Source organism: Notechis scutatus, chromosome 1 (assembly GCF_049901735.1).
Source record: "Notechis scutatus isolate UNSWTSFEM ecotype Mainland chromosome 1, rNotScu1.2, whole genome shotgun sequence".
NCBI classification, from domain to species: Eukaryota; Metazoa; Chordata; class Lepidosauria; order Squamata; family Elapidae; genus Notechis; species Notechis scutatus.
In genome coordinates, this window is record NC_142009.1 from 167,997,666 (window position 1) to 168,022,399 (window position 24,734).

Here is a 24,734-nt window from a genome sequence, read left to right on the forward strand (position 1 = left end):
GCTGAGGAGGGAAAAGCAGGGAATAAAGGACAGTCTAGAGCCCGGGCAGGCGGGTGGGCCAAACACCAAACCGGTTCGGTGTCAGCTGCTCTTTGCAGCTACAAGTTCTATAGAACCAGGCCAAACTGGTAGCATCCCACTCCTGGTCATATCCCTCCCCCTCTGTTGAGAGAGGGCTGTTCAATTTTGACGTAGATGGCTTTTTTGACCCTCTTTCAAACCAGCGGTCCTCTGTCCAAAATGTGGCCTTTGCCTTTTAAATGCAGGACTGCTGAATCTTGTCCTGATGGGTTTATTCTATGTTGTGCCATGCATTTATGAAATGGTTGCTTTGTTTCCCCAATGCACAGCTCTGCATATGGCTCACTGCATTGTACTGCATATACCACATTGCTAGAGTTTGTGTCTGGGTGTTTTATCCTTGGCCCTCTCTCAACAGAAGGGGAGGGATACATCATCATCTATCTCCAATCTACAACACCGTCCTTTCAACAGTTCCAAGAAGGCTCCACACCCATTTGCACTATTCAGGTGACTCTGAAGACAGGTATACCTCCAGGTGGCCTCAACAACCCCTAAAAGAATGCAAATTGCCAGCTGTTTGCAAGGAGTATAAATCCTTCCATTCCACACCATCCAGTCAGAGCTGAAGATCCAGTTGCCCCTTGAAAAAGCACCTTTGGGACAACTATGACCTGGATGACAGAGACTCTCCATAGACTCTTGGTAGCAACACCTGCCTTATTAGGATTAGGATGAGTCTGCTGACCCTGCAGTGTTTTTGGAATCACATGAAGATTTTTTTTTGCAGAGGCTCCTCTGATCTTTTTTGGTTTCTTTGCTGGCTGCGGTGTCTTTATTTTAACATTATTTTATGTTGCTAAGTCAATATAAAGCACTCTGAAAATCTTAGCTTAAGACTGAAAGAGTACCTATTGAAAAAAATGAAATATATTGATGAAACCCAGCAGGTGCTGCAGCAAACCATGTCAGAGGAGCAGGGCGAAGGAAAGAGGAATGCAGGATACACAAAAACAACGGCAGCTGAGTTCTGCTGTGCAAGTAATGGCATTCAGTGTTTTGATGTGCACATACCTTGAGGGGGGAAATGTAACACAAACGAAAGGACATCTTCACTTAATTAAAATAGAGTTTATTATTAGCTTCTTTTTTAATACAAACATGACAAAGGAAAGCCACCTGAAGATGTAGCATTTATTTCAAAGTTGAATTATAATCAATACCTGATGCCACAGACTGGGGCTGGTAGATTAAAATACTGTAATGAGACTAACAATTTGAGTGCTGCTGAACACTCAAGAAGCAAGCTTGGTTCATAATTAAATAGACAAAAAGAGTCAAAACTGTAAGAAGCATTGCCCAGTGGGATGTTTTAAAGTACAAACCACTTAGATATTGTGACCCAGAACTGTGAAGACCTGTAAATATGTTTTCTGTTCTTAAAAAGAACAATTTTATTTCAAATTTCTGTTCTTAAAAGAGAAAATTTAGGAAAAGCCAATATAATTTTACTTCAGAACAAAGATAATTAAACGCTAGGTTCTAAGGAAAAATAATTCATTTTATGAATTGAGAACAACTGCATCTCCCTCATCAGGACCAGAGTTCGACCGTGGAATTTAAAGCTAGTTGGAAGCATATAATAGAAGCAGTAATACATTTACTGTTTGTACTGGAAGAATTTAGTCGATCACCATGTCAACTCATTTGTTAGGGATTTCAGGGCAATTCTATTCAGCACTTCAAGAAAAGAAAGTGTATTGTGAAGTCTGTCCCTTTCACAGCTTGACTAGGAATATATAAGATGCACCAAAACTGACAAGAAATAGACCCCGAACCATTTGTTTACTTACTAGCAAATGCAGAACACCATTCCTTTGCTCCTCTCCCTAACACTTCCTTTTGCCGTGACAATCTCAAATGAAGAGATTTTGTTTACCCTTAGCAGATACTACTCAGCAACTCCTTGTCCCAAATTGACCACCAATGTACCAATAATTAGGGAAGTTTGAAGTGTGCGTACTGAAAGAAGGGGAGAGAAATCTTTGCTTGCTAATGCCACGGCTTCAGTTCCAGAGTGACGTTTCGCCGTATTAGCATGAAGGCTGTTGCACTGACTTGGAAAGGCAACTGCAGTTGGGTCCTGGATTACTGAAGAGGAAAGAACATTGTGACTATTTTGTTAATGTTCAAAGTCTAAGTTTTAAAACTAGTCATTATTTAAAATGCAGAGAGCTCACAGCTATAGGCCTACATAGTAAGCAAACATCTCTGGATTGAGGAGATTAGTTTGGAGAAAAGGGAAAAAAGACCCATTAAAAGTTTCTGCACCTCTGGATTTTAAAGGAAGTGTTCCCCTTTGACAAGGCTCCATCTTTTCTTCCCCACTGAATTAAACTCCTCCTCCGGCTCTGAACTTCCTTGGCGTATTTTTGCTCACCCTGCCCTCCACGTGGAAGACACGATCACTGCTGACTGGTGAACTTCGAATAAAGGTGTTGTTCCACTTGTAAGGATGCTGGTGCCAGTGTTGTAGCTTTCCTTCTTGATCAAGAGAGGATGGCGTTAGAACGGTGAATGCCAACTAGATTATCAGCACTGAAGGACCGTCTCATAGCAGCTTTTGACAAGTCTTTGTATTTGTCCTCACACAGCCGGGAGATAGCCTACAAAGCATTTGTTTTAGTGTTATTGGAGCCAGCAAGATTCTGAATTGGCATTAATATAATTGCATCGCCTATGTTTTCACCAGCAAATATAATAGCCTTTTAAATTAAAACAAACAACCCTATGCTTATATTAACATTTTCCCCCTGCAAAGAATTATCAAATAACCAGGTTTTGGAAAATTTGAAGGTGATTTGAGCCATACCCTCCTACATGAAGAATGAGGGAAGACAGGAAGCACATCCCACTCTACATCAAGTTACTGCATATGTATTCCCAATAACTGGGAACTGTGTTTTACTTTTTCAGGAACACCTTCCTTGAAACAGAATGAATGACCAATGCTTTTTTTTTTTTTGTAAAACACCAGTGTTATCCTAACAAAGACAAATACTCAAGAATATCAGTCATTAGAATTTCTAAGGTACTGCATACTGACTTAAGCATCAACATGGATACTTGAAGGAACTCTTATTCATGTCACACCAAAAATACATTTCACAAGGACAGACAGAAATACCCCCAGTTCTACCATTACCATTTGAACTGCAGCTGGTAATTTTCTACTACATTTCCGCTCTTATGGTCATGTGTTTTCCCCACAGGCTGAAATCGGTAACAATATATGATGCCCTTTGGGATGGTAATGCAAAAGAACTTCCAGCAACTGCTCACAACTGGCCTAACTTGGGAGATCCCATTTCAGCATTCTCTGAAGCTGATAAAAGTTAGGCACACTTAACTGGGAGCAAGTTCTTATTACATATAATAAGACTAAGTTCTCAATAGATACATGAAGTCTTTATGATAAAAGTTATTAAAGTCTCCCTTAAAATGTATAGATTCATCGTGTAGTCATGTGCAATGAGATTTAAATTGGATATTTCACGTGGTCCTTTAAATTTTGATCCTAATCTGAAGAATTACAGCCTCGAAAATGGCAAATGTAGAGAGCATCAGAGTTGCTAGCTCATATTTCTAAGTATGAACAACTCTAAATTTCTAATGCCTCATTTCTAGCCTTTTCTGCATTGTGGAAACAGGATGCACACCTGTTCTCAGAATGGATTATCTGTATATCAACTAAGATGTTAAAGTCCCAAAAGCTTAGTAAGTGACACTAGAGCAATCAACAGCCACAAAACCAGCAGCTATACAAGCTAACTGCCCCGCACAAGTCTCACGCTATTACCTCTAATTTCTGTGCTCGCTCTTTACTAAGGGGCTCTAGCAGAAAGCACAGATTGTTGTCATCTGCTAAGGAGCGAAGGTCAAAGTAGTATTTGGCATAAACACTGGCAGGAACGTTGATATTGAACTGCAGCAGCTCCAAAAAGTGTCTTTCCATCTCATTCCTGGAAGAAAACAGAAGAGGACGACAAACAGAATGCGGTTCAGCTAGCAGCACCCACCAAGCCCTTGGTAAAAATGCCAAAGCATTTTAAAGGAATAGAATTAATGTATTAATACAGTTAGAGGCAGGGCACTATTTGAATTCTGGTATTTTAAGCTAATGAAAAAGATTACATTCTGCCACATACTCTGACCTTTTCTTTATTAGAGTTCCACCAGGCACAATTCATACTGCATTCTTATTCTCACAAGACCCTGCACTATAGTTATCAGATGAAAAGAATGATGTGTGCTGCTGATTAGCTCTGAAGAACTTGCAGGCATTTTCGCCAGGTTCATAACAGGAAGAGAGTACGCTGAAGTGGGAGAGGGCCGACAAAAGGAGGAGGCATATCACCACGGCAACAAATGGATCTCTGAAGAGCTGCTGCTATTATTTGGGTGTAAAAAGCCTCTCGAAGCAACCTGGATTCATCTCCATCAATAAATAAATAAGCAAGCAAGCAGCTTTAGATAGGCAAAGGAGTTTTCTGTCCTGAAACTCCTAAGTGGTTACTTTATCAACCTTAGCTGGCAAGGGGAATTTTTTCAGTGATGTTAATTTTGGCAAAATCCATTCTATATATTCAGATCTGTAGGTCAGCACTTCTCGAGATGGACAGACTCAGAAAAAAACAGAAGCAACCTAAGACATCAATGACTACCCAAATTCATACAATATTTTAAAATGAACAAGTAGATAGTACAGGTAGTCTTGGACTTACAACGGCAATTTAGCCTGCTATTTTGTTGCTAAGCAACGCAGTCGCAAAACCCAACTGCACTGTTTAGCAGTGGCAATCCCTGCAGTTAGAAAGTTGCCTACATTTCCAGTTGCCATCATCATTAACCAAATCCCATGGTCAATAGGCCAGCCAATTTATTACCAACTTCCCACTACCATAAAACAGAAGATTAAGTGGCTGCTGCTGAATGAAGGAGGGAGCAGGGCGGCATGAGGGAGGGGCCTATTACCATTTGCCGCAGCCAACTCACCACAGGGCAAGAGATACACTAATACCAAAGAAATGGTGGAATAGAATCATTAAAGAAAGGATGCAAAAGGAGGGACAAAAGAAAATGTGAATTACAAAAATCTAAAATGTTTTTTATTTATTTTAAATAAATTGAATTGTTTAATTGTCCCACGGTGAGTTGTCCTGTGGTGAACTGGCCATGGTTAGTTGCCCCATTCTGTGCGGCAGGTAGGAGAAGGTAGGCAAGGGGAAGTGTCAGCAGGGAGAGTGAGGGTGCCAGGGGGTGCACAAGATGCATGTTATGGGTAGGCTTGGGTGCATGAGGGTGCAAGAGAAAGCCATTATCTATCAGCTCAAACAGTGGAGCTAACTCTCAGACCCGCAGAGTTCACAACTTGAACCCCTGGATATGTCAAAATATCCCTTCCATCCTACAAGAGGATGGAAAAGTAATCTTTCATGTTTAAATATATTTTCTAAGGACTGAAAATAAAGCAGAATCAATCACCTAGATGCTACTCATAGTGAGAATAGGAGCTTTGTGTGGCTTGCTTTTAGAAGATAGGCTACAGTCCCATTAAATCTACTGCCAGAATTAATTTCCTGTTCATATGGTCATAAAGCTTATAGAAATGCAAATCAGATGATGTTTTGATGATCATCTCATCAGGACTTCATTTATCCCCTTTGTTCAAGACTTGCTAATACATTTTAATTGTGAAAAAATACAATAGTTGTGTCAGATAACAACTCTATTAATAGGTATAAAGCCCAGGGAAACAAGAAAGGCCCTTGTTTTATTCTTATGATGTGCAATTCAAGAATGGCAGGCTCCCTTTTTACACCCACTGTAATCTACAAAATTAGCAATTAACTAAATGTATTCCTCTCCATTCTTATTAAGATAGCCCATTAAAGAACAATATATGAGAGGTACATATATTTGCATCAATTTTCCTCATTTTATATTTCTTGCTGCAGAATCAGAAATGATGTACAAGGATAGTTCTGATGTATAATGTTGTTAGTCAAGTTTTAACTTTTTTACCCCCTATCTATCTCCCCAACCTTCAAATACTCATTTCTTATCCCATCCACCAATATCTCTTCTTCACTTGCATACTATGATGTCACATGTATGTATTGTCAAGCGTATGTGACAATGTGTATGTACGTCATGTGCACAAATATATTTTTCTGAGAAGTGATGAAAAAGTACACTAGGCCCAGCCTCCAGTATATTACTGCAGGGGTCCACAACCTCTGGACCACAGCACACTAATGGGTCATGACCAGTTTGCAACCAGGCCACGGAAACAGCAGGTAAATGTGTGCGCATCCCCATATGTATAAGCAGCAGGCAAACACATGCACACACACTCCATTTATGCGGGTGGTATGCATGCATGCACACCGCTCACACAGAACTATTCCCTCCCTCCTCCCCCGCCCCGCTGGTCCACAAGCCTGAAAGGTTGGGGAACTCTGCATGATTGTATTACCCAGCATGTTCCCTCCCGCTTGTCCCCAATCACACTGATGTATACAGGAATTTAACCTGAAGAGAATCATGCTAGAAGCTTCCATGCATGCCCTAAACGAAGTATCCCACTGGACAGGAGAGTTCAGGAGGACAGCAACTGGGGAAAATAGTCTTCCACTAGAAATCCCACCCTACAGTGCAGTCTAAATGCTAGATTTATTGAAGCAAACCTACAGAAATTCTATCCTATAAAGTTAATGAGTAAAAACAGAATTCTTCACATGCCTGCAGTGATGCTTAAAACAAAAAATCCCAAAATGTTTTGATTTCTGTGATCCCTCAAAAGTGTTTACAAATGGACCTTATGGGATTGGATCAAATTACTACTGCAAATTTACAATACAGTGCAGAAGAGCAATGTCTTACAATATGGACAAACACCACCAGCCATTATATGAATAATTATAGACGGATGAAAATCACTTGGAGACTGATTCAAAGTAAAGTACAGACTTGAAGTGCCAACAAAGATTAGTTTCACTGGTTGAGGAAAAATTTTTTGTAGTTTGCTCTGAATGGGGTAGTAGACTAAGGTGTAAGGTTGGATCATGTGATTAAACATAATTTGTATGAAAGTAGATCCATGATGTCAAAGAACATCTCCCTTAAGGCCATCATGATGATAGATACATAGATAAATAGATAGATGCATAGATAGATAGATAGATAGATAGATAGATAGATAGATGATAGATAGATAGATAGATAGATGCATAGATAGATAGATAGATAGAGAGAGAGAGAGAGAGAGAGAGAGAGATGCCAATTTACTACAAATTTCAGCTGCATAATTCTTGACTATTTTTCCAATTTTTGGAAGTTTTAAAATGAGGGCCACTTCAGTTTATGTTCTTAAATCCCTTTCCTCAAAAAGTTGAAAAACCCAAAGGAAAAGCTTCCTTCCTTCAAATAATACCATCACTGCTTCCTACAGCCTTTCTAAAAAGTCAGAAGCAGTGGTGGGATTCAAATTTGTTTACTACCGGTTCTGTGGGTGTGGCTTGGTGGGCGTGGCAGGGGAAGGATACTGCAAAATCTCCATTCCCTCCCCACCCCACTAACCTGCTTTCCAGCTCAGTTCTCCTGTGCAGGGCAACAAAAGAAGACCCAGACGATCAGCTGGGACTTGGGAGGCAGAGAATAGATGGGGCCAGTTAGAGGTGCTATTTCAAACTACTCAAAATTTCCGCTACCGGTTCTCCAGAACTGGTCAGAACCTTCTGAATACCACCTCTGGTCAGAAGGCAAAATTGTGGCAATGACCTCCCAAATGTTGGCTTTCCCTACAGTAGATTTTATTTTAGAGATTCTATCATTAAGCTATCCCTCTGCTCCTCCCTTGTTTAAAAAAAACCACTAGGTTATTTTGGTATAACGAATCCACTATTTCTTTTTATCAATCAATATTTTAAAATTATTTTATTATATTACCTTTAAATTTCATTTTTTTTCAATTAGTAAAGCATAAACATGAAAATACATATTATGAAAATAGTGATAAAGAGAGAAATGTAGTATTTGAGAAGCAGAGCAAATCATGATGATTGGAATTTTGGGGATGTTCAAGGAATAAACTTAATCAAGGGTGTCGAATATCTAGCTACAATTTTAGAATGCACTATCTGTACAGTATAGATAGGATAAAATATTTTATATGAAGAAAAAATATTAAAAAGATACAATCTGGACAAGACACGGACAAGCAATTTCAACTAAATTTGCTAGCTTACATGTCTTCCACCGTAATATCCTTCAGGATTTGGCAGTAATCCACATTCCAAACAGCTTGATCATCCCACACTTTAGAAGCCAGCAGTATAGCACCTAGGACTATCCTCTTCCAGTTACTTGGACAGATGTCAATCTCTGCATAGGTCAAGAGTCTTTCTAAGTAAACCTGAAAATAAAGAACATTTGCACATTTCCAATGATTCATACTTTCTAGCTTCTCTTAACCAGAACTCTGTTGCAACCTATGGATATAAGGAGCAGCTCTCATACTTTCTATGCAGATGACACAGACAAGGAAAATCTCAAAACTGCATTTTTCAATATGTTTGCCTACATAGGGGAACGGGGCACCATGGCTCCCGTATAATTTCAATTGTACTCTGCAAGTGAGCAGCTCTGTGGCAGATTTGATTTAGCTTTTTGCAGCAGCTTCTTAGGTTGGGAGAGAGGGAAAAGTGTCAGAGAGAGAATGGATACCAACATGCTGCTTAGACTTTCTGTTTCCCACTGCACATCCTTATTCTTTACTCATAATTCCAATATTCCTTATAAGGAAAAGTGACTCAACTGAAATTCTAATCCAGGTGCATCAGAAATTTGATTTTAAACTGGTTAAACAGCACACACAATCAACTTCATTCTAGACAGAAAATTGTGTTTCAATGTTGTTTAAATAAACACTCATTTTAAAGATGCCAGAACTAATTACTTCAGCAGGTGCCACCACCAGGGCCAACTCTCTGTGCTCATTAACTAAAGCAGGACCGACTCTTTTTAATACTTAGGAGACCTTCACAGATCCCAGGGCGGTGATCACATCGGGAAACAGAGGGTGTGAATCTCAACCAGGCTTATAGGAAGAGACTTTCTTGTAGACATTTTTACATTGCTTAAAGTTTTCCCCATTTTCTAAAAGATAATTATTTTTATTTAATTATATAGTTTCTTCTTCCTTAAAATTAAATCTGGAGTTTCAAAGGGTTTAGAACAAATACCAACTAGGCAAGAACATGCTTTTTTTCTCCTTTAGTATGTTTATGAGAAAAACACACACACACACACCCAACTGAGAAGCCTGCAACTTCCACAACAAGCCCTTTTATAACAGTAAGGTGTGTTAAGTAGTGTACTTTCTTATTGCCCTTTGCCTGATACCCAATTTTGCTGTTTTGTTGATAAAACACTGCCAACTAGTGGCAGAAACACTTTTAAATATGTGTTTGAGACTATAAAAATTGATTTTTTTTGGTCTGGTTACAACTCTTTTAGAAGAATTCCCATATAGGAGCAGAGACTGCAAATGGATTATGATCCATCAATGCCATAATGAAATAACTTGTCTGTAAGGCCACACAAAACATGGGTGATTTTGTTGTAAGAGACATCATCATTATGCAGAATTTTCCATATGCAGACCCCCAGAATCTAGAACCAAAGATTACACTAAAAGGAACTGTTTCAACACAAAATAACTATACTCTAAACCAGGGGTGTCCAACCTTGGCAACTTTAAGACTTGTGGACTTCAACTCCCAGAATTCCTCAGCCAGGAATTCTGGGAGTTGAAGTCCACAAGTCTTAAAGTTGCCAAGGTTGGACACCCCTGCTCTAAACTAAAGCACTAGCATAAAAAAGCTGAACTATTTAACCAGATTTGTGAAAGATATTGAATAGATGCCTCCAAAATAAGTTTCCTACAGCCATAAGTTTCTATTTCATATGTGATGCATTTTTTTCTTTTATTCAATTGTATGTGATTCTAGACAAATCCCTTCAGTTTTTGTCGCAACGTCTTTGAGAGTGGCTTGCCATTGCCAAGGCATCTTTAATGCTGAGATATGATTCACACTGGAATTCTTTTGGGCCCAAAGTCACTAGACAGCACTGGCTCTTTCTATATTTTTAATGCTAACAATATAAGACATCTTTAATTAAATGTAAGACAATCATAATTAAGCAAGGCTTACCAGAGTCACTATTGCACATTCAGCTGTCAGCTGTGCTGCACTAAAAAGGGTACGAACAAAGCGATAAATGTGCTTGTGATCAGGATCATGCTTACAGTAGTCTTCTGGAACCTCTTCTCGCTGAAACATGACATAATTTGGAAGTACTTTAAAAATGCCATTGAAAATAATGGACGGAGTACTGAGGAAACATACAGAATTATACTGTTGAGGCTCATACTCATGTCCCGCTTACCACAGCAGGAAGAAACCTCAGTACCCCATTTTTAAGGAAAATAGAACATAGAATACAATATAGATGTGCATGTGTACACACACACACACACACGTGCGTTTATATAGATAGTACTATATAGAGATGTACACAGTATACAGAATATCATGATATCATTCCATCTTCCCTAGCTCATTGTGATAGTAGCCTGAAATTGTCTTTAATTGTTCTGCTATTTGAGCCAGATACAATACTTTGATGCTTTTGCTGAAGAAGGCAGACAAAAACTGGGATCTATTTGCCTGGCTCCTATTGGCCATTGATCTGACCCAGCCTTAGCAGAACCAAGAAACTGACTCTTTGTCCCAAATAAACCCTCTTTATTTAGTTACTGTGAATTCATGGCATTCACACACAGAAAAGTCCTGGCAATAATCTTTCCAAGGGTTAATTGCAAGAACAGACCTACAATCTATGGATAATTTCCAGGCCGAGAGCTTCCAGTCACAAAACTATAAATTATTTCCTGGCAAGGAGTCTCTGTGAGGCAATGAACCATAAGCAAATTTTCAGAAAGAAATATGAACTATTGTCTCCTGCAACCAACTATTTCCCTTTTGCTTCTCTTTATTTCCTAAGAATTCGGCATCCACATGTGCTTTTCTTCCCGAGTTGGCCCCTGAGTTGTTCTCCTCTCCTGACAGTTCTGCGCATATGCACATCTGGAACAGGCCCCAACTGTTCTTCTTCCCCACTTATCTCCGAATCCAAAGGCAGCTGGGAAATGTTGGACTGCCCTGGCCTTATCTCTGCTTCCAATGCAAAGCCTCCATCAGAATCTTCCCCAGACTTCAGGACTGGCCCAAGTTCCTCACCAACCTCCTCATCGTCTGAGTCTGACAGGCCACAACAGCCATTTAGGTTTGCTGCAGGTCCTCTCATCTAGCTTTGGAGAAGAAATCTACTTATTTTCCAAAGGGAAAAGAGTCCTGCAGCATCCCACAGAGCTCTATTCCAGTAGAATTTAAGGAGGTTAAGAAAAATGGATAAGCTATTTTATTTGCATGTGTGACTTCTTTTCAGGCAAGGATTACAGAAAGGCTTCAACTTTCTCAATATAATTAAAGCTATGCTTTTTTGCCTTCTGTAAGATATACTGGAATCAATAATAGAATCAAAGGTCCAAGGATGCTACTCTGCAGTATGTCTTGAAATTCAGGAGGTCAAACGTCTACCTGGATATGTTTAGACTAAAATGCTTTTTGTACATCAGGAGACAGAAAACTAAAAACCCAACTTCATTTTACTTGCAATCTTGATTTAGCTTATAAATGGAAAAAGTATGAACATTTCAGAAATAAAAATTTAAAATATTCAAGAAATCAACAGAGACCATGAATATAAAAACAATCTGATTTACCGTGAGTGGGTGTGATTTTTCATCAAAAATATCCAGTGATCTATCTGAATCCCTGCAACAAAGAGGAATGCAACTGGAATTAGTAAAGCGTGATAAATCTTTGCCTGTAATCTGTTACAAGGCACTATATTTTTTCTCCATCATCCTCTCATTTTGCTGTTAAATCCTAAATATTTAAGGCAAATATAATAAAGTGTATGCTATATACTTCCTAGCTTTCGATGATAGTTATTATACTAGTTACTTTTGATCAAGTAAGAGTTTACATGAGGCCTTGGTTGGAGAATAGGATTTAGAAGTATAGAACATGCAAACATGACTATGACTAAAGTCTCCAACCTTGGCAACTTGAAGACTTGTGGACTTCAACTCCCAGAATTTCTCAGCCAGCTTTGCTGGATGCTTTGCCGGCTGAGGAATTCTGGGAGTTGAAGTCCACAAGTCTTCAAGTTGCCAAGGTTGGAGACCTCTGACCTAAAGGATAAGGCAAGTCTGCTCTCTCTCTATATTAGCCAGGAGAGAAATTGCTAGTTAACAGAAGAAAGGAAATCAGGAGTTCACTGGGTAAAAAATTTCCAGGACACAGAAGAAAATCAGTCACATGCAGATTTCTAGGATCATAAGTGATCAGATTCTGGTTTTCTTTTAGATGCCCTCAAAGCCTTTGCAACTACTTTTTCCATCAGGCTGAGTCTCCATTTTGGATGAACTTAACTACAGTGTTTGCAGCTAGGCCTGATGTGTCACTGTGCAGCCTGTACTTAAGAAACCCCCTTCACCACTATGGGACTATCTGTAACATTCTGCAGTGGAACAATGACTTAAGCAGTATGTATAATATACAGCTTTTATTCCCCACTTACGCAGCTGCTATATGTACAGAAGATGCCAGATAATTATCTTCAGATAAATATCGGAACCTGAGTAGACCTCAGTGTTGATCTTCTCTGTGGTCTTTTCCCATTCCAGGTGATGTTACCAGCCCATTCTCACAATAACAAAGGGCAAACAAAAATAATGCCTTTGATTGAAGTAGTGAAGGAAGGTCCAGATACTAGACAGATTTAAGTATCTTATTTTCATTAAGCAAAGGTGAAACATCTATGGTTTATAAGATCAATTATAAATATGTATAATACATATATTATTTAATTAATCCTTCATTTACATAAAGAACACCTAATTTTATACACTGCATTGTATAGAGGATTTAATTTTACCAATAAGTCCATCATCCTTTCCTTCAGTTTTAATTCCAAAGTGAACACTTCCTAAATGGGCTGGTCCATATCTCTGGAACATTGGTGGTATTCTGCTGGTTCGGCCCGATTCAGCCAAACCGGTAGAAAAAAAACAGCTACTGGTTCAGCTGAACCGGTATCTTTTTTTTCCTCCCGACGATTAGCTGTTCCGATGATCAGCTGTGCCAGGATCCCCCTTGCTGTCTTACTGCTTCGCTCAGGAGGCTTCCCTGAGGCCTAGGAGGCAAAAAAAATGGAGTGTGTTTGTGTGTGTGTGTGTGTGTACTGTGCAGCCCCCCCACCCTCCGTTTTTTGCCTCCTGGGCGTCAGGGAAGCCTCCTGGGAGCAAAAAGAAAAAAAAAGGGGGGGGGGAGAAGAAACGCCCACCCAATCACATGACCACAGCCACAGAACCAGCAGTAAAAATATTTGCATCCTACCCCTGCTCTGGAGGTACCACAGTTGAGGATATGCATATATTTAATCTTACCAATTTTTAGGAACTTAGCATTCACTTTTCAAATGCCCAATCATTATAAGTTTTAATATATTTAAAATTAAATAAATTCACTTTAAAAAAGAAAAATATTGGATTTTTGTTTTTTAAAATCTATGTTGATAGGTTACTCAAAAGTCTTAAGTTTTACATTTTCCTAAAGTATGTCCTTCTTCCTATGTTTAGGCATTAGCTCATATCAAGTTATTCTGCCATGGAAATCCAGTATTGTTTGAAGTTATTATTCTTATAGATCAGTACAAAATATAGACAAAAATACCAAGATATACTACAGTACAATAGCAAAATTACAATAAACAATCCTTACAGTTAAAATAAATTTTAAAAATGAGAAAAAATGAAAGGAAAATATTTTTATGGGAATCCCAATATAACAAAACAGGTCAATATATTAGTCATAGTTCTTGATATTTTAAAAGCAGGTAGCAAAATTAAAGACTGCATCTTTACAAGGAATTACAAACAACATGATCATTGCATACAATTTCGAACAAGAAATTTTAGAAATACTCACCTGTTCTTTATGTGATAATATATTGCTAAAGTAACACTGAAAAGAAGGGGAAGTCATTTAATTAGAAGCAGAGCTATGAATGTAATTTTGATACATGTTAGATAAAGAAAAAATTTATACTATATACTAAACTATAGTTTAGTTCTCTCCTGTTTCTCATGTTCCCCTTTCATTTTAAAGTCTAAAACATCAGTTTAGAACAGAACATTGTACATGTCCATGTTTAACAGACATTAATATAAGGTTCAAAATTATCCTATTCCAAACAAGGGCCAATATAAAAGTGTGAACAAGCATGAATCTTGATATAGTCAAAGCACCCAAGAGTCTGAACAGCTGTTGTAGATATTGGAGTGTGATAGGGTACATTAAGCAAAGTAAAGGATGCCTTGATTGAGTAGCCTCAAAGTGATCCAATCCAAGGCTCAAAATATCTCAACGAAATTATGAATTTAGCATTCACTGAGCAGAGCAAGTCTCTAATCTGCAAGATCCAATCTGGATCGGTCACTAGGACCAGAGGGAGTTTGTCTTCTGAGCTTTCTGACTCATGCTGAATCCTATCTTCAGGGAACTGCTCTCTAGCAGCCTGAAGTTCTCTGAAGATAGCCTTCAGCATGAATCCAAAAACTCCAAAGACCAAACTTCTGGTCCTGGTGATCAACCCAGATTGGATCCTGCAACATTATTCTGGGACACGAATATTTGCCTTAATTCTCTAATCTCTCCAACTTAAAAGCTCCAAATTATTATTTATAATTTATTGAATTTGTCAGAGGTAATATTCGAAGAATACAATTTGGGAAGGGAGTTCATTTCATTTCATTTCATTCATTTGATTTAGGCACAGCCTGACTCCAATGAACTTTTAATACAATAGGACCTACCTGCAAAGGGCTAAGTTGATTTGCATGGATTATCCTGCTAGGCTGATAAAGGTCAATGAACAGTATAAGGCACTCATAAACAAAACATAAACTGGGTTGAACTTGTGTTCAGCTGGAACCCAACAGAATTGGAAGTTAGTCTTAAGATCCTGTTATGGAAAAAAGGAGAATAAACTCCAATCTTTTCCCCCCTAAAAGTTGCTACATTGGATGCTACAGATGCATCATCCTTCATGTATGTCATAATTGAAATGCTCTACAAATTACACTTGCAAATATCTTAGTTCCAAGCTTTAGTAGTTATTTCAGTTAACACTTAAGAGAAGATATTTCTGACAGAGTCAATCTTTTTTTTTTTTAGATTTTTATCCTTTTTTCATATACAGTTCATACCGATACTTTTTCCTCTTCATATTTTTCCCAAAACAACTCTATGAAGTGAGTTGGGCTGGGAGAGTGACTGGCTTAAAGCACCCAGCCATCATGCCCAAGGCAGAACTAGAACACACGATCTCCTGGCTTCTACGCTGGTGCCTTAACCACTAGACCAGTGGTAGCTATCCTTTTTGGGCTCCTGTGCCAAAAATTGTGCACGTGCTTGCATGCCAGCACCCAGAAGGCAATGCATGCGCATCCCTGCCCCCTTCGTGCGCAATCCCCACCCCCACACCTGCACTGCGCCTCCAAGCTGATTTTCGGCCCGTTTTGAGGCCTTTTTCGGCCTCCCAAAGGCTTGAGGAAAACTTCTGCAGCCTTTGCAGGTTGAAAAATGGACCCGTTTCATCACTTCCAGTATTTACGGAAATACAGGAAATGATGAAACGGGCCTATTTTTTGGCCTCCAAAGGCTTTCCTCAAGCCTCTGGGAGGCCAAAAATCAGCTGTGAGGTGTGTGCCTGTGCAGTGAGGTAAGTTTGCCTGTGGCTCGCGTGCCGGCACAAATGGCTCTTCGTGCCAACTGTGGCACGTGTGCCATAGGTTCGCCATCACAGCACTAGACTAAACTGGCTCTCCTCTTCATATGCTCGTAGATTATTTATTATAAATGTATTACTATATACTTTATAAATACAATACAGTATAATACAATACAAAATGTACAGGTAGTCCTCATTTAACAATGGCAATTGGGACAGGCAATTCCTTCACTAAGTGATGTGGTTGTAAAGTGTGATGTCATATGACTGCACTGACTTACAAAGACAGCTCCAGTTGTAGCCCTTAGGCAATTCTTGCAGTTTCAGCTTTCCCATTGACTTTGCTTGTCAGAAGTTGGCAGGGAAGGTCACAAATAGTGATCATATGACCATAGGATGCTGTGAACATCGTAATAGTGAGCTGGTAATTAAGGATCCAAATAATGAAAACATGACCATGGGGGTGGGGGTGCACTGCAACGGCTTCAATTATGAAAAATGGTCATAAATCTTCTCATTCAGTGCCACTGTAACTTTGAATAGTTGTTGAATGAGGTATACCAGGAATATGAATAGTATTTAAATGAGTTGATCTTACACAAAATGGGCCTTTGTTTTGGGTTCAGATTAACTATCCTAATCCTGTTTTCTCTGCAATGCAGGATTCTATTTGCTTTAGAGTACTGTAAAGTTCAGATATTTAAAGGAAAACTTCTTCTAAACCGGGGTGTCAAACACAAGGCCCATGGGGTGCTTATTTCTGACCCGTGGGGCCGCCCTGGAAACAGCAAAGGACCAGCCAGCAGTGCCTCTGCCAGTGAAAATGGAGCTCTGTTTTCACTGGCAGAGGGTTGCAGGAGGCCGTCGCAAACAGAGCTCAGGAGCCTATTTTCGTTGGCAGAGCACTCAGGCACCACAGGAGTCCCTGACACAAGTGACATTGACCTGGGGCCCCCGAGGTCAAACACAACCCTGATGCAGCCCTCAATGAAATCGAGTTTGACACTCCTGTTCTAAACTATGAGCTAATAAACTCTGCCCTAAAACTGGGGATATGTATGGAATTTCAGCCAATAATGTATTGCTCTATGTTAAGTATCTCAAATTGACAGTAGCATATAGATGTTGCTCTACCAATACTGAGAATAAGGGGCAGGGAATCTGTTTCAGCATATACTGTTTTATCACTTCCTCTAGATTTGGTATGCATTTTTCTTGGATTTCATAGATTCAAGTGAGTTGAATCCAATATAACCACACATAAAGTGATACATACCATTTTATTGTGCTCCTAAGATTAGGTTGGCTGACTGTGCTGTCATCTATAAATATAGTTGAACATGAACTATACTTTTTTGTAAGCTGCCCCGGGGAAACCTATGTGGAAAGAAAAAATATATAGGAGTTTATAAAAATATTTGAAAACCATGATTTCTGGGTTTAATCAGGATTCACTACTATGCATGTTAGAATCACACAGACAATATTATTAAATAAATCAAAATATATTAAGGAGAGCATTTAAATAGCTGGCCTAAGAATAAATAAACTAGCGAAAAGAAATCAGCATCAGTAATATTTTCAGCAATAGCCAGTTGTGGTATAAACACCAATGGACACCATTATTTTTCTTTTCTTGGTACCTGTTTTTCTTTTAAAGTTTATCTGGCAAAGATAAAGAAGAGACAGAAGACTTTCCGAATAATAAAACACTGGGCAGAAATTTATTTGGCCGCTATGTTGAACACATCACCACTTACTGAAATAACAGAAACAAATTCAGTGAGGTTTCAGTGAATCATCTTCCAGTCCCAACTCAGATCAAGATTCATTTGTTGCTATTTAAAAAGGTTAAAGCTTGATGTGTCTATGTAATTAACACTTAATACATCTTTGCATCAAAGCAAGAGGAAACAAATGCAGTTACTGAAGCAAGAATAGGTCAAGTTGATATTCAAATCTAGGAAAGTAATGTCTCTTCTGTAAAAGGGAATGCTATATTCTAACAGCGGTGAGATGACTGTAACCTTGTAGATGTTTCCCCTACCCCCAATAACCCTTGTACATTTGCAGAACAAGGTATATTCTCCAAATCCATGAGTTTCAAAATCAAAAATCACACTCCTCCTAGTGACAAACTCTGGTCTACCTGCTCAGACTAAGATCCAACTAATCCAAAATTCTTTGTTGGATTTCTTAGCAATTCAGAGGCCTCACGTGAGCTATTTGATATAGTCTGCTGCCTATCTATGTTTGAGAACTTTAGATGGTTCTATTCAGAAATAAATTGGAAGTAGAAATACTGTACAGAAATTGTATCTGTTTTAGTAGACAACACACATACACAGAAGGTCCAAGGGATACAGTGCCACTAATTCTATAAATTATACAGATGTCCTTATTACTATTAAAGAATATATGAAAGTGTCACAGCCTTTTTCAGAGGGGGTGTTGCCTTTAAGTCCGTTTTTCCTCATGGTGATTCACATCAATTCAGTAGTTTTTAGCAATATTTTTCGGAAGTAGTTTGCCACTATGGTCTTTCTAGGACTCAGAGTGTGACTAGATTTATTAAAACTGAAGCACCAATTAGGTCAAAATAATATGCAGCAGCCCATTTTTAACTGGTTTTATTCTGCTAAAAGGTTTTTTTTAAACATAAAAATCATATTTTCATTAATTCAAACCAAACATGCACAACTTACAGTGCCCAAACTCTTTGCTAGAAGGCTTGGATATAAGCTTGTGGGGTCTTTTCTAAAGCTATTGTCAGGTTTTGCAGCATTTGTTCTACCTTCTACTCCCTTCTTTTTGCAAAGAATATTGTGCCATCATCCAATACTCACCCATTGTCCTATGTTACTTAACTTTCTCCTGCTGCTCCGAGATAAAATCTAGGTTTTTTTTCCTAGCAATTAATAGGAATAAGAGTAGTAGTAATGGGACTATTCTTCCTCTACAGCTTTAAAATGGTAAGCAGGAGTAGATGCATTCTTCTCACCTGATTGCATCTTCAACGTTATCTTACAGCTATCACAAAAGCAAGGAAGAGAGACAAATTGTGGGTTGAAGTCTGGTTGTATGACTTGAAACCTCTTCTACTCCATTCAGCAGAATTTTTTTTAAAAAACCATTCTATAGAGCAATGGTTCCCAAACTTTTTCAGTCCACCGCCCCCTTGGTGCTACAAACTCATCCTCGATGCTCCCAACCCAGAGGTGGGATTCAAATTTCTGTGGGTGTGACCTAATTTGAGGGTGTGGCTTGCTGGTTATGTGACTGGGTGGGCGTGGCTTGATGGTCATGTGACTGGCTGGCATGGCTTGCTGGCTGGGCATGGCTTGCTGGTCACATGACCGGGTAGGTGTGGTTTGGTGGTCACGTGACTGGGTGGGCATGACCAGGTGACTGGCAAACAAGTGGTCCTCACTTAATGGCCGGTTGTTTAGCAAGTGTTCTAATTTATGACTGGCCTCCCCAGATACTTGACCTGTTTTTGGAGTTTTGACAGCCATGCACACACATACACACACACACACTCCCTTCTAACCCTGCTGGAGCAGGTCATTGGACTAGAATCGGCAAAGCATCTCTGATTAGATTCTAGCAGTGAATAAAACCTAATCAGAGATGCTTTGCCGATTCTTGTTGATTTGTTTTATTTGTATCTCATTATTTTATGTTGCTGAATTGCATTGACATGTGTGTCCCTTCTTGTGCATAACCCAGAAGCTTTTGTGATTCTTTGCAGCAAAAATTACTGACCTCTGGCTTTGCTCTACTTTTCAAACATGCTGCGACTGCCACGTTCTAGGTGCCAAACCTGCAGGTCCACCCCATTGAGCCCACTGCACTGGAGGGACCTGCCCAAGCAAGTCAAGTCAATGGGGTGAGCCTGAGAGAGGGAAAGAGAGAAAGAGAGAGAGAGAGAAGGAAGAAAGAGAAAAGGGAAAGAAATAAAAAGGGACAAAGAAAGAGGGGGGGGGGATGGAAGGAAGGGACAGAAAGAAAAAGAAATAAAGAAGGAGGGAGGGAGGGAGGAGAAAGATAATATCTACTCTAGTCCAATCACCTGCTCCAGCAGGGTTAGAAGGGAGTGTGTGTGTGTCTGTTCTCCTTGTAATTTACCAGAACATTTTGGTTTTGCCTTCTTCAGAATTGGCACTGTAATACATCGGGGGAAATAATTTTTAGGGTGGAGATCTGGTCCAATGGATCCTGTTTAAAGCCTCAACAAAATGTGAGAGCTTCCTGATAGTCTTGACCATGTTTCGTCCACAAAACCTTTAATAGAAGCCAAAGAGGTTTCAATGTGGAAAAGGGCCTCAGTCTAAACTAGGCCTCATTTCAATCTGATGCATCAGGTCTCTCTCTCTCTCTCTCCCCCTCCCTCCCCCCTTCCCTCCCTCCCTTCCAGACTGGCTTTGCTCTACTTTTCCAATTTGCCTGCGGGGCTGGCACTTCGAACATGGATGGATGGATGGATAGATAGATAGATAAGACAGACGGACAGACAGACAGACAGACAGATAGAGACACGTAGGTAGGTAGGTAGGTAGGTAGGCAGGCAGGCAGGCAGACAGGCAGACCTTTTGGATGAATGTATGGATAGGTAGGTTGGTAGATAGATAGATCTATACTGGTAGATAGGTAGGTAGGTAGACAGAAAGGCAGGCAGACAGACAGACATTTTGGATGGATGGATGGAGATAGATAGATAGATAGATAGATAGATAGATAGATAGATAGATAGATATAGATCTATATTGGTAGATAGGTAGGTAGATAGGTAGACAGAAAGACAGGCAGGGAGGCAGGCAGGTAGGTAGGAAGGCAGGCAGACCTTATGTATGTATGTATGTATGTATGTATGTATGTACAGAAAGAAAGAAAGAAAGAAAGAAAGAAAGAAAGAAAGAAAGAAAGAAAGAAAGAAAGAAAGAAAGAAAGAAAGAAAGAAAGAAAGAAAGAAAGAAAGAAAGAAAGAAAGAAAGAAAGAAAGAAAGAAAGAAATAGCAGCGGCACTTTGGGAAAGTAGAGCAAAGCCAGAGTGGGAATTGAAGTCCACACAAGTTGCCAAGGTTGAGAAACATGGGCTGAATATATAAACCCAGCAATTCTGGTTTAGAGTTTAGCATGCTGTTTGGTTCCAGCTTAGTCAATTAACCATGGCTAAGATCTTCCTGCTCCTTAATGCAGCTGCCCCTCTGCTCCTTCTCCAGCCCCCTGCCCCAGTTCTTTCTTTGGCATCCAATTTTGCAATGCCAACCTCCCCGGGGCAGCGATGTGGCCGACTTCACCCTCTTTGCTTCAACCCAAGGTCCACTTCCATCGGGCCAAGCAAGGGGAAGTACTCTGCACACACTCAGAGACTCCCAACTTCGGGGAAGCGTTCCACCTATCTTTACACTCTGCCCAGGAGGAGGAAGGCGTGCGGAAGCAGCCCAGATCGGCGGACACGGTAGGAACCATCGTTTGGAAACTAAGCAAGCAAGCAAGCACAGGTCTCGGTCGGAAGAACCTGGCTGCAGAGGGAAGCTAGGTTCCAGGTCTGGGACAGCCACGTAGAGCCGAACCGAGCCACGTGCCCTGGAGAGCTGCAGCTGCACCCACCCACATCCTGCGCGCAAGCCCGGCTGGCTAGAGAGATGGAGGCTGGGCAGGCGCTGCGCGCTCCCTTGTTCTCCTCCGGGGAAGGGGGCCCTAATGCCAGACCACCCACCCCTTCCACCGCGCACCTTGGGAGGGTTTTGCTTTCAGGCCTTCTGGCGTGCCTCCACTGCTTCCACTGGAGAGGGCAGCCTGCAAGCTAAGGCATCCCCTTTCCACCACCTCTCACCTCTCTCCCACCCTGGCTTGGCAAGGCTCATTGCGCGCGGGTTCCGCCTTTGAGGCGCCGGCTACGGAGTGATCAAACAGTCAATGGGCTGTGTGGCTGGCAGTCAGTGAGCCTGCGGGGCTGGCGAGTCGAACACACCCTGGCCGCCTCTTAGTGCCCCCCTGCTGGCCTCCTTGCCTCTTAGCACCCCCCTAAGGCATCCCACCGCCCCCCAGGGGGCAGTACCACCACTTTGGGAACCACTACTATAGAGAAACAAGAACCATGAACTATTCTTTTTATTTACTCCTTTCACAGCTGTTGTGTGTACTTACATGGTTGATGTGGTTGCTTTTTCTCTTCTCTCTCACTGAAAAAGGAGAAACAAGTTCAGTCAATCAATACACTGTTTTTAAAATTCTACTTTAAAATTCAACACCCGTTGACGTTTTCTCATTCTACAGATTCAACTTTGACAATACTTTTGGGATTATCTGAAAATAATTTAGGATCATAAAAAACATAGTGAGGCAGCTTGTTGGATTTTTTTAAACCTATTGTATCTAGATATTAAAGGCATATTTCATGGAATAAATATTAGTCAGTTCCCCAGAACCAACTCCTTATTTTTTGTTTGTTTCTTAGATCAGGGGAAATAGCAATAATTCATTCTGTGAATTAGAGCATTTACTGATTCAACCATTTATTTTACAATGGTAACAACATATAAAGAAAGCCAATAAATAAATAATAAACTGCACTGTTTCTATAAAAAGACTCAATGTTATAAATACTGGTTTAAAAAGGTGGAAATATGTTACATGAGCATCAAAGCTGAATGTTAATATAAAATTATCTCAGTAAACGTTAGCATGTTAGTCTGACATATAACTCAAGCTAGACTGAATTCTTTTGCCACTAGGAAGAAATGAGATGACAGAAGTAACATCTTCTGGAGGCAGTGAATCATATTTGCTAGGAATATTGTAAATGGTGCTTGATGAGAAAGTCGCTTCAATCACTGGCCATAAGATAACCATCTTCTAGTTATTCTACTGATGGGGAGAATTGGGAATGAATTAAAAGGATTTAAAAAAAAAACAGTCTCAGACAAACAGCTATGAGAAATGCAGTGAAGAGCAAGCAAAAATGTTGATTCAAACATCACTTTGACAGAAATGGAAATGAATTAAATGCCCACTCCATCTCCTCCCATCCTCTTTTTTAAAGGGAGCAAAAATTAGCTTACCATCTGTTTGGGATTTGCTCAAGAAAATTGTGCTTGCTCTAGGATGGTCAGATGGGTTTGACTCCAATGCTAAATCTGAAACAAATATGAAATGAGGCAGCTATTCAGAAATGACTTCCTTTTTGGAAAAATATATCAGTTAAAACCCAAATCTCACTTAAGAAGCATTACATTTTAAATCTGTTTCTAGATGATCTCAGGATGTGTTTCTTAATAAACAGTTCTAGTATTTATATATTGATCTCACATGCGCAGAGAATTTGAACTGTATATCAGAATCATAACAATAGCTCTAAACAGCAGCGATATTAGATTTAAAGTAAACAGCATGGATAAACTAATAGAATAAATTATACTTTCCAAGGAATCTCCATTAGCTTGACATTTTTAATTTTCCATTCTGAGAGAAAACAGTCAAGTGTTAAGTGCACTATCCCTTTTACTTAAATCAATGGTGTTTCCAAAAATTCAAAAAGCTATTAAATCTATCAAAGCTACAGTAATAGGAAAATACTTAATGAACAACCACAAAATGAGTATGCCCTCACACTTACTGTTTGTCATTGCCATGATCCCACTTTTAGTGGTTTTCTAAATCTATTATGGCTGGGCAAGAGAGAGGAAGAGAGACCACTGAAAGGTTTTATTTTAGTAATAGGCCTGTGGCTCCTGTAGCAGCAATATTGGTATCGTGATAGGTGAGGCAAGCAGAGCAAGACTGGTTATGTTGCTTCACAGTAACCCATAGATTTGAATTAACACTCAGGAAGAGCTGTACTGTCCTAAATCCAAGCCACACCTCATGAGTTCATTACTCAGTTACTACAAGGCAGACATCTGCAGAGCAAGAATCCAAAATGATTTCCATTATGGGATTACTAAACACTCACATTAGCAACATCCAGCAGTAAGCAACTCATACTGCCAACTAGGGGCAGTCACTAAAGCATCCAAGGGATGGTGAAGGGGCAAGTGATAATAAGGTCCAAATGTCTCAGACCTAACTGAGCAAATAATAAATAATAATAATAATAATAATAATAATAATAATAACAACAACAACAACAATAATAAAAGAAGAAGAAGAAGAAGAAGAAGAAGAAGAAGAACAACAACAACAACAGCTAGCAGCAGCAGCAACAACAATACAGGTGGATATTCTATCACTTATGCAGGAAAGATGTGTTGGTCTCAGTCATATACAGTTACCTCTCCATCACCATGCACTAGTTGGGTGAGACTAACTGTTTGCTGCTATATTTGTCAGCATCTCCTATGTGACAAAATGCAGGCTCATGCAGAAGGGACCTCCTTCACACCACATACTGTTTCTGATTCACAAGGCACAATTGCTGCTGCTAAGATGCCCATGGTAAAAAACTGGGCAGCCATTACTGCTTCCAATGTAACTTCTGAACACTAAGATTTGCCAGGAGTACTTTTATTGGTAAGTGCCATAATAATATTGGGTATTTCTGTTAAGAGTAACTTCTGTTAAGGGAAGTTTAAGGACAAGTACGATTGACCCTGACCACAGATCTCTTTGAATGTCTTTATTCAGTGGAACCACCTACACTACCTGCTATTAAAGCAGCTGTTTGAAGTGCAAGCAACCAGGTACAACATGGCAAATCTACATGGACATATTCTTGATCTTTA

General features: G+C 39.7%; 1 protein-coding gene across 2 annotated transcripts in view; it reads right to left on the minus strand.

The window, feature by feature from the left end:
• Positions 1-1,137: 1,137 nt before the first annotated feature.
• The window catches only part of CCNYL1 (cyclin Y like 1), a 36,585-nt gene continuing 12,988 nt past the window's right edge, over positions 1,138-24,734 (minus strand). Inside the window, exons 2-11 of one of the 2 annotated variants that reach the window (XR_015746441.1) lie at positions 23,076-23,150; positions 22,162-22,196; positions 17,285-17,385; positions 14,205-14,240; positions 11,933-11,984; positions 10,299-10,418; positions 8,331-8,497; positions 3,881-4,043; positions 2,462-2,687; positions 1,138-2,172 (exon numbers count right to left, since the gene is read on the minus strand). Coding sequence is in view for 1 of the 2 variants with exons in the window: in XM_087949454.1 (XP_087805580.1) it covers positions 2,571-2,687; positions 3,881-4,043; positions 8,331-8,497; positions 10,299-10,418; positions 11,933-11,984; positions 14,205-14,240; positions 17,285-17,385; positions 22,162-22,196; positions 23,076-23,150 (866 nt within the window). In the remaining variant the exon portion in view is untranslated. Of the gene's footprint in view, positions 2,688-3,880; positions 4,044-8,330; positions 8,498-10,298; positions 10,419-11,932; positions 11,985-14,204; positions 14,241-17,284; positions 17,386-22,161; positions 22,197-23,075; positions 23,151-24,734 lie in introns of both variants that reach the window. The other variant, XM_087949454.1, reaches the window with a different exon arrangement.